General features: G+C 39.4%; 1 protein-coding gene across 1 annotated transcript; it reads right to left on the minus strand.

Annotated features, from left to right (window-relative positions):
* Positions 1–5,794: 5,794 nt before the first annotated feature.
* LOC146667635 (B-cell receptor CD22-like) lies at positions 5,795–12,179 on the minus strand. The gene is made up of 9 exons (XM_085409295.1): positions 12,166–12,179; positions 10,417–10,589; positions 10,109–10,342; positions 9,896–10,000; positions 9,492–9,704; positions 9,052–9,393; positions 6,291–6,636; positions 6,156–6,213; positions 5,795–6,034 (listed from the first exon to the last, which is right to left on the minus strand). Exons 1-9 carry the CDS (start codon positions 12,177–12,179, stop codon positions 5,795–5,797), a joined length of 1,725 nt encoding a protein of 574 aa, XP_085265421.1.
* Between the last annotated feature and the right edge of the window lie 5,988 nt (positions 12,180–18,167).

The raw sequence follows: 18,167 nt of genomic DNA on the forward strand, positions 1-18,167 counted from the left end.
AACAATTTTGAGTGCACTGACACAAGCAATGAAATGAAGACTATTAGTTGTGAGGACAATGACTATTCAGCCGGTACAAGTATGAATAATTGTGACATTCATGATAAAAGAAAGGAGATAGTGATGAATAGGAAGTCAAACGTGACCATTCTTTAGATATTTGTACTCACTCAACTGCTTCATGTCCAAAGGCATTTGCCTTTGGACGCAGTGAACGTGAAACCGCCACAGGGTTGTGCCAAAACGACTACATGTTGTGGTGGTTGAACTAACTGTTGTGCAATGTTTAATTCTGTTGTGAGAAATGCACCAAAGCGACTGAGAAAAACTGTAATGTTATTTTTACCATGAACAAAATCTAAAATTAGGCAACTTCTCTCTGGACTAATACTAGGTAACCACCATGGTCTCTGTTTGTTCAATAACCAGTGACAAAATAAAAAAATGTAACTGCTCTCTGAAGTTCAGATCTTTTGGGTCTTATTTTGGTACTGAGTGAGACCCAAAATGACCCACTGATACCAGTAACCAGATATCGCCATCTGGTGGCTTTCAGACAAAATGCAGGTTTAAGGCACTTATTGTCTTACAGTTTTTCTCAGTTGCTTTGGTGCATTTCTCACAACAGAATTGATCTCTGCACCACTACTAAGGCTCTTCTCAAAACAATTAGTGCAAACTGCAAAACATGGTGGATAACTTGCAAAAGTGAGTCACTTCATCAAAAACAAAAGTCAGTTGTTCAAAATAAGTAGTCAATGCTTCAAAAGCAAGTCCCTTAACCAAAACAGATAATATATTCATCAAAAGCAAGTACTTATATCAATCAAAGTGTCAGGGCTGTCACAATTACAAGTCATTACACCAGCACCTTTGGTCACAAAATCAAATGGTTTGAACATGTTCTCATTGTGACGGATTTCTTTGTAGGTGCTTCCCAATGACATGTCAAGTCTGGACAGCATGCATGGCATGTTGAAAACCATAAATTGTAAAGGAAAATCAAGACACTTCATATGCACTCTTGATAATATTTAATTGAAACTGTTCACAGCATTGTGCAACTGGGGAAATACAGTAAATCAAACATTTTACAGCAAACATAAACTCACTTAGACAGTAAACCTTACTGCAGTAGTTATGAAACAAAAAACAAACAAACTGAAAAACAGACACTGCTGCATATCAATCATTGATATCTAGATGCTCCCGTCTGTCTGCCCACATATTTGCATCAACATCACAGCGAATGTCAGCTCTATCGATGCATCGGGGAAAGTATCTTCTGGAGTGTCGAATCCACCCTCTGCAGGACTCTGCTGTGATGTCATCACAAGCTGCATCCATAGCTGCTAGCAGGGTCATTTGGGTATGAGGATGCCTGTCATATACCTTCCACCTCCAGGAAGAGAAAAACTCAATTGGATTTAGGAATGGAGTGTAAGGAGGAAGAAACTCCATAAGCATCCTGCCGTGTGCTGCAAACCACTGCCTGACTACAGCAGAGTGATGGAAGCTAACATTATCCCAAACCACTACACACATTGTCCGATTGTCACCAGGATCATCCCTTTCATTTTGTGGGATTAGGTCCCTATAAAGAGCGTCCAGAAAAGCCAACAGGTGTTGTGTATTGTATGCACCAATACGAGGAATATGGGTGTGAATGCCATTTTCTGAGATTGCTGCACACATTGCAATATTTCCTCCTTGTTGGCCTGGGACATCAATGGTGGCTCTTTCTCCAATGTGATTTCGTCCACGCCGTCTGGCTTTTGTGAGATTGATTCCTGCTTCGTCAAGATATACAAACGTGTGCAGGGGTTCCCTGGCCTCCAATTCCAGGATACGCTATACAAAGGATGAGAATAAAAAAGTCTGTAATGGTGCATTTGGCACAACAGATTGTACAGTTGGAATTGTAAATAGGATTACAGTAACATGCATAAATGTAAGTGCAGTACATGGCCTAAACTTTTACAGTAAACAGAGGTACATATGCAAACATGTTTTACCTGTACATACTGGTGACGGAGCTCCATCACTCGATCACTGTTCCGTTCAAATGGTACTTTGTACAATTGCTTCATGGACATTTCATTCCATCTGAGGACTCAGTCTATGGTGGAAATTGATATTGACTGAATATTTCCGAAGATGGTGTCATCTTCTACGACAGTTCTTTGTATTTCTCTCAGTCTCAAAGCGTTGTTTGCAGCCACCATTGCACAAATTCTTTCCTCTTGCTGCGGAGTCAAAAGTGGACCTCTTCCACCTCTTCTAGGTTGTGTGGCAGTCCTTTCTGAGATGCAGATGAAAAAACACAAACATAAATAAGCGCAAACATGCTTACAGTAATTGTTACAGGACTATCATTCAAAACTCCTTTCTTTACAGCATTACTGTATTGTACCACAGCACACTATGCCACACCTGGGCCAAGTCTGCGCTTCAGTTACAGTACGTCTATATGTAAAGATCTATAAGGTCATGTCCTAATGCAAGTCTCCTGTATGACTATGAAAGTGCAGAGCAAATTAGTTTGTGCTGAATAACTACATTACAGTATGCTCACCTGTTTTCCCGACGAAATGTCTGAATAATAAAACTTACAGTAGTCCTCCCAACATTTGGCTGCACCCTTCGACCAGCCTCGGCCATTGTGAGGCCATGGTTTATCACATGATCCACAAGTGTTGCCCTGATTTCGTCAGGAACGTGTCTATGTGGTTGGTCTCTTCTTACCCGGTTTTGTCCTCGTCCTCCACCGATCCTCACCCCTCTTCCACACAGCTGACGTTCCATGTTCTGCAGTTTTGTAGATTCAGTATGCACCTCATGCCAATCCTGTCTGTTGGTTTACATTATATATATACTTGTAGAGTAGGGGATACTGTAACGCGATTCACTTGTGACTGGGTAGAAGAGGCTTTTCATTGGTTGCGAGTAAGAGTAACACACACCAATTTTCATTAGTGTGAGATAAGGTTCACCTGAGAAAAGTAATTTATGGAGATTTTCATGGAAAATCCTTAAAAATAGGGTTTTCAAAATGGGTGTACAAATTGTTTGACAAGATGTTCAACAATTTTGAGTGCACTGACACAGCAATGAAATGAAAACTATTAGTTGTAAGGACAATGACTATTCAGCTGGTACAAGTATAAATAATTGTGACACTCATGACAAAAGCAAGGAGATAGTGATGAATAGCAAGTCAAAAGTGACCATTCTTTAGATATTTGTACTTACTCAACTGCTTCATGTCCAAAGGCATTTGCCTTTGGATGAAATGAACATGAAACCGCCACAAGGTTGTGCCAAAACGACTACATGTTGTGGAGGTTGAACTAACTATTGTGCAAAGTTTAATTCAGTTGTGAGAAATGCACCAAAGCAACTGAGAAAAACTGTAATGTTTCTGACCTGGAATCTACGGCTGTGTCCAAATTCAGGGGAAGGATGCTTCAAATGCTGTATTTGGAGGTAATGATGTCACAGCGACGCAACGAAGGCTGTCCAAATTCGAAGAGTCCTCCAAATGTGGCGACAAATGCATCCTTCATTTCCCCAAATTTCAAGGATGGGTTGGGTGTATCCTTCATGTCCTACAATATCCCAGGATTCATTGCAGGCCATACAGGAGATTTTTTTTTCTTCTGATGACAATAGTGGTTGAAGTGGGAGAGAAAAACACTTTCAAATGTAAGTATATGAAAATCTGGTGGTACAACAAAAATTATGCTCTTCATAAAAATATCTAATATAAATGATACAAATTCAAAACATGAACATGATGCAAAAAAAACCCTGGAAATATAGATAAAATTAAAAAAAAGAACAAATCATAACATTCAGTTTTCTTTGCTCTTATGCCATTTTGCCAGAGCTGGATGCTTGGCATCTTTTTTGGCAACAAGTTTGTTTAAGTTTGGTGCGAGGTCCTGTGTTGTAGAGATTCTCAGGATGGACTGCAGGTGTTCATCAGTGAGATGAGTCCTGTGTGCTGTTTTGTTAATCTCCATCACTGAAAACAGCTTCTCACACAGATATGTGCTACCAAACATACACAAGGTTCGAGCCGCATGTAGCTGGACATTGCTTCAGGAATTGAACTAATAAACTGTGCGGGCCCTTCAGTGTTGTACTTTGCCTTGAGGGTCCATCACACTGCAGCTCAGTCAGCTCCATCTGAATCTACACAGGTGCAGTTTCCACGGCAACTGTAAATGGGTTGCGAAGCAGCCCGAAATTCTCTTTTTGTGCTTCAAAGTCACCAAAGCGCTGTGCGAACTCAGTGCGCACTGCACTCAGTTCAATTGTACAGTGAACCATTTGCTGCTTGAAGTCAGATGTTGATGTGAGCAGTGCAGATCCACTGATGAACCTTTGAGAGCACAGATCCTGGTTTCTTCTCCTATTCTGGTTTAGGTTTTGTTCTTATGCCCTCATGTTTAGTATAGGTTTAGTTGTTGTTTCTGGTTTCCTGTTTTACTTTGAAAGTTCATATCTTATGTCACTGTGTTCAGTTTTACCTCTCCCCTGTCTCATTAGCCTAATTTCTCCCAGCCGTGTCTCCCTCCTGTTGCCCATTCCCTGATTACTCCCCTGTGTATATAAGCCCTGTGTTCTCAACATGCTGTGTTTGTTATATCCAGTTTTCCTGCACCTTTGTTCTGAGTCTTGTTTCTGCTTTTGTGAGTTTTATTTTACAAGAAGGTTTTGCCACAATACATCGCAGTAGCACTGCAACACTCACCGGCCAATTTATTAGGTATGCCTGTCCAGCTGCTTGTTAAGACAAATATTTAATTAGAAAATCACATCAGTGCATTCAGACATGTAGAACACACATTGTCAAGAACTGGAACTGCTCAACCTCAGATCAAACAAAGGTTAAGAAGGTTATGAAATAATGACATCCTACAACAAAAAAGTGTTGGAAAACACACAGGGTTATTTCTTTTAACAATCCAACCACAGCCCAGTTGTTTGTCGCAACATTCTTGTGCTAGAGCACCTGAAGTGAAGCTTTTTATCCCAAACAATAATCTGTTACAGCTGAGAAGAGAAGCAGCTCTGACAAAGATGTAGGAGGCTATATATCAGGTTGAAGTAAGAGTCAGAAGAACTCAAAGAAATGAAATTCAGAGTTTGGAGGAAGGATTGTACTCATAATCAACCTTCAGATGTGTTTTTGTAGTTACACTCGCAGTCTGAAAATGGAGATAAAAGCGCTGCGGGCTGAAGCACAATATATGTGGACTAGAAAGGTAAACTGGTTCTTATATAGCGCTTTTCTACTCTTCTGAGCACTCAAAGCACTTTATACAACTTGTGCATTCACCCATTCGCACAAGCACATTTGTCTAAGTGCTTTTTTTAAGCTAAAATTTACACACATTCATACTCCGATGGATGCATCGGAGAGCAATTTTGGGTTAGTGTCTTGCCCAAGGATATGGGCAAGACCCCAGGCATGCAGACTAGGGGAAGCCAAGAATCGAACCACCAACCTTCCGATCAGTAGATGACCTGCTCCACCGCCTGACCTACAGCTACGCCATGTAAAAGAGACTATGCACACATCATTCATTGTAACAGCTGTCAACAACTGTGTTGTGTCCTGTAATGTCAGATAGTGATAGTTAAGATGGCGAACTGAACTCAGCCAACACTACAAACTAACCATTTTTTTCTGATTAGATTGTTGAGTTTCTGGTGAGCTCTTCAGGTTGTACTCTGACATGGCTGCAGGGTAATGGATATGTGGCTGTTGAACACAGCATCTCTCTCAAACTTTCACAGTAGAGTAAGTCTGTAAGTCTGTGTCTGCAGGAGTGACACCAGATGCTCCATCAGAGCTGAATCTGACAACAGCATAATGAGAACACTCCTGTTGTCTGGGCTGATCTGACTGTACGGTGGAACAAAGATTAACCACATGTTTATTTTTAAAGTAGACTCTGCTGTAGTGGACTTCATCCTCCTGCTTTGGTTGTGTTGAGATGTCATTAACAGGACCAAGGCTGAGCTGATGGAGACAAACAGCATTAATTTATACTGTACTTTAAACTTGACTCCTTTTACTGTATGTTGAGAAAAATGAAATGACCACTGGAACGTTAAGACAATCCACAAACTCCAATCTCTACCTGTTCAATTTGGTCAGACCTTTCAGTTGTTGGAGGCTGACCAGAAGTTCTCTGTTTCCTGGTTGAAGTGAATGAACTGAAAAATTAGTGACTTCAGAGCAGAAATTGAATCTACTGCTGTGAACCAACACTTACCTAACACACCAGCAGACAGTGAGAAGTATTAAAACCAGCAGAGCTGCAGAAACTCCTGCAGCTGCTGGTGTCCATGTTCCTGTGATACTTTGGACAGTGAGAGTCTTTGGAGCAGAGCTGATATCTTTGTTGGTTTTCACAGCACAGGAGTAGCTTCCTGCATCCTCCCTGCTGACTGGGTCTAGGATCAGATGTTTGTTCTGGTTCTCTCTCGGGGTCAGAGGTCGACTGTTCAAGTACCAAATGTAGTTTGTGTTGTCAGTCAGAGGACAGCTGGTGCTGCAGGTCAGTGTGACTCTCTGACCCTCTGTCACCACTGCAGAAGGACTCATCTTCACTCTCAGCTCTGAAAGAGGAACATTGGCAGTGTTGTGTTTAATGTATTGTTGTAAACACAAAACATTTTTCAGTAACTCAGTAATGTAATGTGTTACTGTACTAAATTCACTAATCACATTACAGTTACAATTATGTCATTACTTGCATTACAAAGGTAGATAACAGAAAACTGTTATCTGCACACCGGGTGGAGAGAAAGAAGAAAAATTCCAAACAAACTTTTCCTTCCTGCCACAATCAGCTGATTTCAGTTTGTGTGCAGGATTAGGAAAAAGGTAGAGCGGTCTACAGCCTCTCCGAATTGTAGGCAAAGACATTACTTTTATCTTTATTGCACGTAAAGAACAGAGCGCGATGATAAAGTGGAAACTGCATCTAGAACAAAAAACAACTGCATTACGTTGCTAACACAACTTTGGGTCTTTGCAAACATCTGCACAGACAGCATGCTAGTGCAAAGCCAGTCAAGAACCCAGACTGATGATAAAGCTGAGTGAATGCTGACTCCAGCCCAGCAGCCTGAACTTCAACAGGTAACAGAGGCAGCAATGAGCAGACAGGCTGCAGCCTCTGTTTCTACCTGTTTATGTTTCTAAAGTAGAATCACTGGGAATCGCTATAAAGTTTCTTTGTTCTGGTTTTCATCTTTGCTTTGTGTTTTTAGCTTTGTGTTCACAGAGTAACGAGCAGGTGAGCAGTGTAACAATTTACTTTATCTGGTGAGTAATCAAGTGACATACTGTATTACTTTTAAAAGGTGTAACAAGTAATGTGTCATATATTCTTTTTTTGAGTAACGATACCAGCACTGATCAAAAACATTTAATCTCAGAGTAAATCTCCTCTGTGACTCACACACTAAACATGGATTTTGACTAAAGCTACAAACTGGTGCTTTAGTCCTCCTGTTCAGTGGAGAAATGTATTTATTAAAGAAGTGTATTTCACTACAAGTTATACATACATATTTGTACTTTCAGTTTTGTCAAAGTTCAATCTAAATTATCTTAAAAGAGAAAACTTTTTAGTCCACAACTTATTTCTGACGTCAACTAACACAAGTAATTTTACTGTTATGCCGATGACTGCCAAATTTATTTGACACTAAAACGCAAGGATGCCATCTCCATAAAACCTCTCTTGACATGCCTAGATGACATTAAAGCTTGGTTGGCTCGAAACTTTTTAAATTTTAATAAAAAGAAAACAGAAGTGTTGGTGTTTGGACCCAGTGGTCCCTGTGAGTCCTCCTCTGTTGTTTTAGGATCCCTGGAAGTCTATTTTAAATCTGTTGTTACTGACCTTGGTTTTAAGTTGGACAGTGATTTTAAATTGGACAACCAAATCAGAGCAGTGGTGAAGTCCAGTTTTTATCATTTAAGGCGACTGGCAAGACTAAAATCTTTTCTTTCGAGGCAGCACCTTGAAACAGTGATCCATGCTTTTATTTCTTCCCGCCTGGACTACTGTAACTCACTTTATGTGGGGGTCAGTCAGTTATTGCTCTCACGTCTGCAGCTGGTTCAAAATGCGGCTGCACGACTCCTAACAGGAACTCGAAAAAGAGAGCATATAACCCCCGTGCTGGCCTCTCTGCACTGGCTGCCTGTGTCTTTTAGAGTTAATTTTAAAATTCTTATGTTTGTTTTTAAATGTCTACACAGTCTTGCCCCGCCTTACCTCTCTGAGCTTCTTCATCCCCACATACCCTGTCGGTCTCTCAGGTCAGCTGACCAGCTGCTCCTGGAGGTACCGAGATCCAGGAGGAAGCTCAGAGGGGACAGGGCCTTCTCTATTGTGGCTCCAAAATTATGGAATAATTTGCCCATGCATGTTAGAGAGGCCCCTTCACTGTCCACTTTTAAATCACGTCTTAAAACCCACTTTTATTCCTTGGCTTTTAACCTCAGTGAGACTTAGTTTCTTTTTTTAATGCAGTAGTTATTTAATTAATGATTTCACTCTTCTTTTATTTGTTTTTTATTTATATCTCATGTAATTTTATTTTACAGTTCCAATGTACAGCACTTTGTGTCAGCTGTGGTTGTTTTAAAGTGCTTTATAAATAAAGTTGATGATGATGATGATGATGAGATGACAAGTTTTTCCACAGTTTTTGTCATTTTTAGTAAAGATAATATTTTGTTTCTTCTTATAGTCGATCTTTCAGTGCAGGAATTTGTGTGGAGTATTTTAACATAGTGGTAATGCTGTTTTAGATGAAGGACCTGAATATTTCTTCCACCTCTGTATCTCCGAATTGGACCGTATCTAAAATTTACCCTTGCATTTGCTATGATGGACTATTTACTCCATGGTGTAGCTATTTTCTCATAATTAAAAAATCGGAATATTTCTTCCACCTCTGCTCCTGTTCAGACATTAATGAGTAAAGTCTGCTGAGTGAGGAGTTTAGATTTACCTGTGACAATCAAAAAGACTCCAGGCAGATCAGACTGTGTCCATCCTTCATGATCTCTCTTGAATCTGAATGTGTATCCTCCTGAGTCATTCTTCTTCAGGTTGTTGATGGTCAGGATGTGTTGGTTCTTCATGTTGTCCTGATACTTCACACGACCTGCAGCCTCAATCAGCTCTTCAACTTCCACTTTATCTTTCCTCCAGTTTTTACTCCAACATTTAAACTCTGGCTTCATGTTGTCAGGATGTGAGTATTCACTTGTGATGTTGACTGAAGATCCTTCCAGAGCACAGATTCTCCTGCTGACATAATTCACTCTCCAGCAGTTTTTATCCTGAACACCTGAAATAAAGATGGAAGATTTAGAGTTGTTTGATTTTCTGTATGCTGACACTTTTATTCATAATTAACTGAAAGAAAAAATGAAATGAATTACTCACAGACTTCTGCAGACTGAAGATGCTCGTGGTCTTTTACAGCACAAGAGAACTTGTCTTTTGCAGAGATATGAATTGAAATATGTTGATTCTTGACGTTTCTGCTTCGGTTTTGGTACCACGTGTATGTAGTTTTAGGGTCGGTCAGATTACAGCTGTTGTTACAGGTCAGTGTGACATTATCTGATGTGTAGGAAGTTCTTTGAACACAAACCTCTGAAAGATGATTAATAAAGTTTTCATAACACACAATGACCTATATCATTTTATTTCTGTTTTTAGGATGTGTGCTAACAGATTTATTAACAAAGGTCATATTTAGTGTAATCTTATAAAAGGAAAATTGACATTAAACAAAAATGTGAGAGGTTAGGTGAAAGATGTGTGTTTATCTGTGGAAACTTCACCTCTGGGATATGTGATGGAGCACAGCTCATCTACTGATCTCTGCTTGTAAGAACACATGTTCCCTTTAGCATAGGTCACACTGAAGCAGGTCGCTGTGATGGAATCTGTACAACAAAAGATGTATTGAGATATACTGAGATCATTCTTACATTTATACTAATTTACTTAAATTATTCTGTTTGTTTTGTTGAACAATAAACATCATGACTCACCCACAGAGACTTGAGGGGCTCTGAGATGCTCGTAGCCTTTGACAGCACAGGAGTATGTGACTGCTTCCTCACTGCTGAGCAGCTCTTGGTACCAGGGAGACCAGTCCTCATAGAGAAACTCTCTGTTCTTGTACCAGATGTAGGCTGCAGGCTTTTCAGTCAGAGGACAGCTGCTGCTGCACATCAGTGTTACTGTCTGTCCCTCTGTGGCAGGAATCACCTTTACCTGCAGCTCTGAGAGGATGATGGAGAACAACTTATACAATGATGTCATTTGGAAAGTTATTAATGAGTAAAAGTCACTGTACCTGCAACAACTTGAAGAGTAATATTACTGAGTGAACAGTTTCCTGGACTGTCTGCAGTCTTCATACAGCAGTAAGTATTTGCATCACTCTCTCTTAGATCATTGATGGTTAAAGTTGACTTTTTCTCTTCAGACATGTTGTACGTTACACGTTGTCCATCCACAGAGAGCTCACTCATTGATCCAGTCAAGTGTGCAGTGAACCATTTGCTGCTTGAAGTCAGATGTTGATGTGAGCAGTGCAGATCCACTGATGAACCTTTGAGAGCACAGATCCTGGTTTCTCCTCCATTAACACCTTTAACAGGAAGTTTATTAGTAACAGATTTATTAGAGATTTGCTTATTAGATTGCTGTTATTACCTGTTTTTTTTTCTTTTTTTTTCCATTAATCATTAAATAATAATGTTATATATTTGTACTGTAAAATCTTAGATGAATTTACAAAGTGTTGCTTAAATGATGCAGTATCAATCTAAAATAATTCAAACAATACAAACAGCTCTAGCTCCATCTTGCTGGGTCAAGTTCTCTCTTTGAGTGTGAATGATGAAAATGATGCCAAAAATGACACATTCAGCTGTCTAACACATCGTAGCAAAGTTTAACTTCCTTCTTTCCTTTTGTCTTTTCTTTGTATGTGCATGTTGTGTCTTTTTACCTGAAATATTTTGTGCAATTATTCCTCCTATAATGATGTTTTGTCTGTATTTTACTTATTATAGGTTGTCTTTAATCACAAGTTATTGTTCAAAGAGCAGAAAGCCGCAGAGGTGTTAAAACTATTGTCTGTATCTGGTTTATGATGGAAACACGTCTGTGGTGACAAAGAATCTCCAGGCTGAAGCTCAGTGATCAGCATGAACAGCTGTGATGATGTAGACCTTACTCTGCTGTCAAGCTGCAGCTGCTCTTTGTATCAATGTAAAGGATCATATTTATTATCGAGCGACCTAAAACCTAATCTAGCCTAAAAAACTCTGACATGTTTCCGCAATCAAACCTCTGTCATAGAGTTTGAAAAGTTTTTGTTGACATCACTGTTTTCTGGTTGTTTTACTAGAATAACTGTCAGGGCTCGGAGTGGACTATTCCAGTAATGATGTCGTACCAACAAAATATTTATACAGTGAGCTGAAAGGAGGCCATTTCTGATGTCTTTGTATATTGACATCATCTCAGACTCCAGCTTTCTGCTCGGTTGTTGTTCAGTTTCCCCTGAACTGCTTTAACATTCATTAGCTCACTTCAAGAGCTCATCAAAGCGGAAACTTTAAGTCCTGCTGATTAACAGTGAATCTCGTGTTTTCTAACATCCTTTAATAACTTTCCAGAGTTTTCCTACGTTTAAAACATTCATCCATGAATGCTTTAGGAGGAGAAACATTCCTACCTGAGACAAACTGAATGAATCCCCAAACCAAAAATCCATCTTCTGCCGAGATCATGACTGTCAGATTTCAGCTTCTAGTCAGAAAGTTAAGTGCATTGTTCGTCACACAGGAACTAAAGCTTAAAAACCCGAACTGACACGACTAAAGTTAGTTCAGCCAAATATAAACTGCAGCTTTAACACCATCAAACTTCCTCCTGCATGGTGTTTTTTAGAAAGAGCAGACTTCTTAAGCTTAAATTTAACTTGTGGAGTTTTTTTAAACAGCAGAAATTTCTCTACATTTGCCTGACTGAGGCTGGAGAAGTGTGAAGCTTAGTGTTTTTCTTTCTTTTAAGTAAACAGTTCCTGCCAAGCAAGGGAACAAACATGCTTTATTTGTTTTGAGAACAGCAGTAATCAGTAGTATTATTTTCATACATACACAATTTAGAAAAACAATGAATGTAAAGCTTAAAAAACACCTCATCTGATCTCAATGGGGAAAGCGTCACAGTGGATATCTATACTGATACAGACTGATGGCACATTGTTTGATGGAAATGAAAACCATCAACCTTCAGAGGGCTGAATTTGATGGAAGTCTGTTTCTAATTGTTTGGTTAATAACATTAACATCAGATGCCTACTGGAGGTCATTTTGTAGGGCTCTGGCAGTGCTTGCTTTCCTAGTTCTCTCCCACATGGTTGCCCACAAATGTGCCCACAAAATGAAACATTTCAGTGGAAATTTAATTGCTTACCACCAATTTTTCGTGGTTTCCTGGTGGTTGGCCTTTTTTTCCCTGTAGTGTGACCGAGGCCTAATCTACAGCACATCGCTGAACAATTCTGGGAATCTGGAGAAAACACTCTGGGCTAGGAACAAGACAAAGACAACACTTAAAGGCCTGTGATCTTTGGGCTTTCAGGCAGGGCTGCAATGAAAATATGCAAGATTCTGTCATGGAAATCACTGCATGGGTTTGGGAATAATTCCAAAAAACACTGTCAGTGAACAAATTTCATTCCTTTACGGTCACTCAAAGTAAAAATCAGCAATACAAACAGAAAATAGAGACCAATGTCAATTAATATGTCCGACCACCTCCTTTCACAAAATGTACTTCAGGGCAGCTGGATAGTATAATGGTAAGACCACACACCTTTAGAGCAGAGATCTCAAGTTTGATTCCCTCCTGGTATCCAGCAAGGGACCTGGCTAGGTCCCCCATACCATAACACCACGTCTGCTGCTCGGACATGATACATTTAAAGGCATGTTGTACTCTGTATGTGACCAATAAAGCTAGTTTCTTCTTATTCTCTGGGAATCACGCTTTCATTCCTCACTTCTTCTCACTTATCAGTTTTTCAGGTAGATTTTCTCTGACAACAGACTTCACTTCATGCCTGTCACTGTGTGTGTGAAGGGCAGAATGGGGTGGATGTACAGTAGGCTAAACAGATTGTCTCCATCAGATTTCAGGTACAGCATCAGAGATCTCTGTACAGAAGAGCACAGTCATAGGAACGGCAATAGAAGATATTGCAGAGAACCCTCAACCCTCAAGTCAGAAAGAAGACTGTATGATGATTTTAAAGACCTGATTACTGCTGCTGCTCTCATCAGAGATTAGAAAATACCAAAAATATTAATAAATGTTAAAAAAATCAACAGCCGTCTAACATGAGAACTGACTTGTGTGAGTGTGTCTGCAGACAAACTGCATCCAGCTTTAACACCAGCACTTCCTCATTTCTATTTTCCTTAAAAGAAGAGCCCTCTAGTGTAGAATCATTGTACTGCATGAGCCAGTTCACATAATACAGAACCATTGAATGAATTGCTTCATATTTATCATCACAATTATGGGCTTTATTGTTTTAGTTTATCACAGTATCCCAGTTAAACGTGTGATACGACCACATTTTGTTATATTGTCATTAAAAACCTGTTAGTGCTCACAGTGAGAGGAGAGAGACATGAAGCTGTCAGGGATTATTTTGAGGTTTAAAAAAACAAAACTTAATATATGTTAAACTTGCCGACATGATGACTTTAAAGCTTTAACTTCTCAGTTAAACAGTCCTAATGTTTTACATTCAAAGCTGCAAATCACACAGAAAGTAACTCAACCCAAAGCATGTCATTTATTTTACACAACACTAACACCACATACAAACACTGGCAGACAGCTGTGGTGTCTCTGTTATGATACTGAAGTTATTTTAGACACAAAACATTTACAGGAGAAGGTCCCTTTAAATAAACATGAAGCTATTTAGTGATGATCATCCTGCTCTGCTCACTGAGCTGAGATCATTTCATGCATGAGATCAGGGTTAATCTGAGGAGATGAGACAGTTGATGCATTTATTTTGAACTTCTTCAAACATTTGCTGGAGGGTCTTAAGGACATTTATTGTCTTTTGAATTTTTAGTTTTAAACCATTTTCACTGTGTTGAGTGGATTAAAGCCAAATTTGTCAAAGATTTTTTTTTTTACTTTTTTTGTTTAATTGTGGTGTAAATTCATTAAATTAGCCTAAAATGGCTAAGCTACAGCAATGCATCCACCTTTATGCCTTTGGACAAAAATTGTCCCATTGAAACCCATTATAAACGCTATTTTTCACGCCAGAAAAAATACGGTCAAAGGGGTCGTCAGGTTTCCAGCTTGAGTTTCGTTTTGGACTACAGGCCTTAGAGTTGTAATTTTTTTATTTGTCCACCGGGTGGCGCCCTTGCTTCACATTTAACCTCTGCTGGAAAACAGCGGGCTGCTTGGACAGACCTGCCGGAAATGACGCCTCTTTTCCGGCGTGCAGCAGCGGCTTCGCCCGCTGATCGTGCGGACCATTTTTTGGTCCCTAGGACCATGAGAGGGTGCATTTTTTTTTTTAGTCAACAGGAAATGACGTATTTGTTGTCACGTGGTATCGGACGTGTGGGCTGGAAAAAGCAGTCCCCGGTGATCGTGCCCCGGTGATCGTCGCGACTTACCCCGGCAACATGCACTTATTTCGGCCTAGAGGAGGAGCATTTGCCGCCTGGAGACCATTTTCTGGTCCTGAAAAAAAAAATAAAAGGCGATCGAAATGACTGTTTGTGCCAATCTTTAGTCCATCTAAAGGCCTAATTATAATAACAATCAAATATTACTTCAAATGTTTTTTTGGGAAAATATTTAGTTTTTTAGTTTTTTTTTTTTTAGTTTTTTTGTGATTTAAAGGGTTAAAACAACGAAAATATAATTAAAACTTTATATGAATATTTCAGGGAGAAGTAGTTTTAAAAGACTGACCAATTTAAAGTTAAAAAAAAAATTAATATTTAATATTTTTATTGCACTTTTTGGGCGTGGTCGATAGTGTGCATTTTATGAAATGCGCTCCTGGAAAAAAAATAAAAGGCGATCGAAATGACTCTTGGTGCCAATCTTTAGTCCATCTAAAGGCCTAATTATAATAACAATCAAATATTACTTCAAATGTTTTTTTTGGAAAATATTTAGTTTTTTTGTTTTTTGGGGCTAAAAAAACAGGGCGCTCATGTAATGAAACTGGGATTTAAAGGGTTAAAACAACGAAAATATTATTAAAACTTTATATGAATATTTCAGGGAGAAGTAGTTTTAAAAGACTGACCAATTTAAAGTGAAAAAAAATATGAATATATAAAGTTTTTATAGCACTTTTTGAGGAATGGACATTTATTGTCGTTAAGCACAAAGGTGGATGCATTTTTAAGACGCCTCCAGGTGTTAAAATAATGTAAATAACGGTAAATGGACTGATTTTTTATAGCCCTTTTCTACTCACCCTGAGTACTCAAAGCGCTGTATACAACATTCCTCATTTTCCCCTACTCATACAAGCACTTCTAAACTCAAGTGCAAACTAATAAACATTCACACACATTCACACTCCGATGACTGGGGAAGCCAAGGATCGAACCCAGCCCATCGTTCCTTCAGTGGGCTGGTTTCAGTCATTATGCAAATGTACTGTTTATAAGATTTGGGGAAACCTGGAGTCAGCTGAGACTGAAGAAGTCACTTGGATGAGTGACGAAACGTTTCTCACACAAAACGTTACGTCCAGATGAACAGAATCAACTTTTGGAGATATATACCTAACCATGTAGAAATGTTGCCCAATCAGAAGTCTAGAAGCCTGGGTGGGAAAGAATAAACAAAGATGGCTCATAGAAGTAGAACTGAGTCCTATGTGTGGAGGGACAGTAACTGTGTGTGTATATGTAAGTATTTAAACACTGCAGAGAGTACAATTAACAGTAACAGTATTTTTTCTAAGTCCGCCATTGTAGAAATTCATTTCACCGAAACAATAACGTGGCGCACAGTGTGATGTCAAAAAAGGCGCACACCTTTGACGCTGCATTTTCTCTGTTTTCCTCATCCACACGTAAATGCAAAAACGGAGTTTTTAAAAATCTCTGTTTTACGTGTGGACGAACGGTGCAAATGCATAGAGAAATCTGCATTTTCAAAAATACCCGTGTATGTGTGGACGTAGCCTTAGAAACTAGGATCTGTTCTGGTTTTCATAAACTGTTCCAAATCTGAGGCCTTTAAATGAAAGTGAGGATTGACCAAGGAATGTTTTGTATTTTGCTAGTTTGCAGTCTTCATGAGCTGCTCCTCTTGTTAAACTCTGCTGCTGACTTTTGAAATCATTCTCCTCCAAACATTCTCATGTCACACCTCTACTGATCTCACTGCACTGGTTCTATATTACATTTAGGCTTTGTATGGTAAAGCATCTGTGTCAATAGACTTTGCAGCCATATGTCACCAGTAGGACTCTCAGGTCATCTGATCAGGGTTTATTGTCCATTCCTACAAACTAAAGGTGACAGACCCTTTACAGATGTGGCCCCCTCTCTTTGGAATTCACTGTCCCATCAGCCTAAGACCTGTGAGTTGAGTGGATTCACTCAAAAAGCACCTAAAGACTCATCGTTTTAAAGTGCCATTTGGGTAGTTTTTATTTTGTTCTGTTTATTTCTGTTGTGGTCCTTTTTGCAGGCCAAATCAGTCAATGTGAGTGTGTAGTGTGTTTGTTGCAGATGCAGAGTATTGTGGGGGTCTGCTAATCCTGGAAGACGTTCCACACCTGCACACTGTTGAGCTGATTAGGGTCCAACTGTAAGAGGCTGGTGTTTCCATTTATTCAACACCAGATTTTATTCTGCATGTGCTAAACAAGCTTGGCTCCTGCGATGCTGATGTGTATGCTGTCGTTTCTGCTTTACTCACATTTGGCTTCTTTGCTCTTGCACCTCAGAAAACCAACTTATTTGGGAGTCTAGGTCACTTTCTTTCCAAGCTCCTTAAATAAATGTGTACTTCCCATTTGGTTGTGACTCTTTGTGTGTGGTCTGAACCTGCATTTTACATCTTGCTACTATATGCTGGATAGTCTCTGGGGCACCTTTGCACAGTTTAAAGAGCATATGTTCTTGTGCCGCCAGTTCAGAGCCTCTGTGCTGTCCTTTAAGCCGGCCTTTTCTAGCCACTGGTGGGATTTCTTGATGTGAACCAGTTCCTTTATCTATCCATATATCTCATGCAGGGGCTTGGTCATCTATGACTGTTTGTCATCACTATCTGTCTTCAGCTGCCTGAGGCATTCTTTTAGCAGCTTATCTAAGAGGCCGTCTTCCTGAAGTATTCATGGACGCCTCTCAATATAGCCGATATTTACAAAACTAAAAATGGTTGGCATAGTAATGTCCTACAATTCTCAAATTAATTTGTGGGACACAACAGATTTAGAACAGAACATTTTAAACATTTAAAAGTCAGAGAAAACCAACATAAAAACTTAGAGAGAAGTTAGAGAGATCATCTTGAATGACTGATTGTTTATATTAACCTGCATTCTGCTGTGGTGAGCAGAGATGTTTTCATATATGGGATCTGGGTTCATCTGAAGAGAGAAGGCAAATAATATAAGCAATGGGTTATTTAAAATTATAGAATAGACGGTGCTTTACAACAATGTTTTGTTAGTGTGCGTTAAGTGGGAGTGCAGGGTTGACATAAACTATTGAGGTAAGAGATCATCATAATTCTCAGACACATGAGTTGCAAGCAAAGAGTCATTGTGTTGTGCATGAAAGGTTTCCTCTATCAGTCTTTGTGGCAGGAGCAATGTGACAGGTAGATGGAGCATGAAGATTCACACTTTAAATCTCAATTCTGTTCTGTCATTCTCCCTTGCAGACTCTCTTTCATGCAACCATCTTCTTCTTCATCTCCACCTCATCCAAGTCACCTCGAGTTCCATCTAAGCCTCATCTTCATCATCACCAGCATCTAGACTCTGGGTCCTATCTTAAATCCTGTCAC

Source organism: Rhamphochromis longiceps, linkage group LG6, assembly GCF_057381845.1.
Source record: "Rhamphochromis longiceps isolate RC_006_pf linkage group LG6, R_longiceps_female_GT1.1, whole genome shotgun sequence".
Taxonomy (NCBI): domain Eukaryota; kingdom Metazoa; phylum Chordata; class Actinopteri; order Cichliformes; family Cichlidae; genus Rhamphochromis; species Rhamphochromis longiceps.

Coding starts and splice junctions, on each gene's coding strand:
- LOC146667635 (XM_085409295.1), bottom strand. Junction 6,214..6,290: donor ACTGTCTGCTGGTGTGTTAG/GTAAGTGTTGGT, acceptor CACTTCAACCAG/GAAACAGAGAACTTCTGGTC. Junction 6,035..6,155: donor GGTCTGACCAAATTGAACAG/GTAGAGATTGGA, acceptor TGTCTCCATCAG/CTCAGCCTTGGTCCTGTTAA.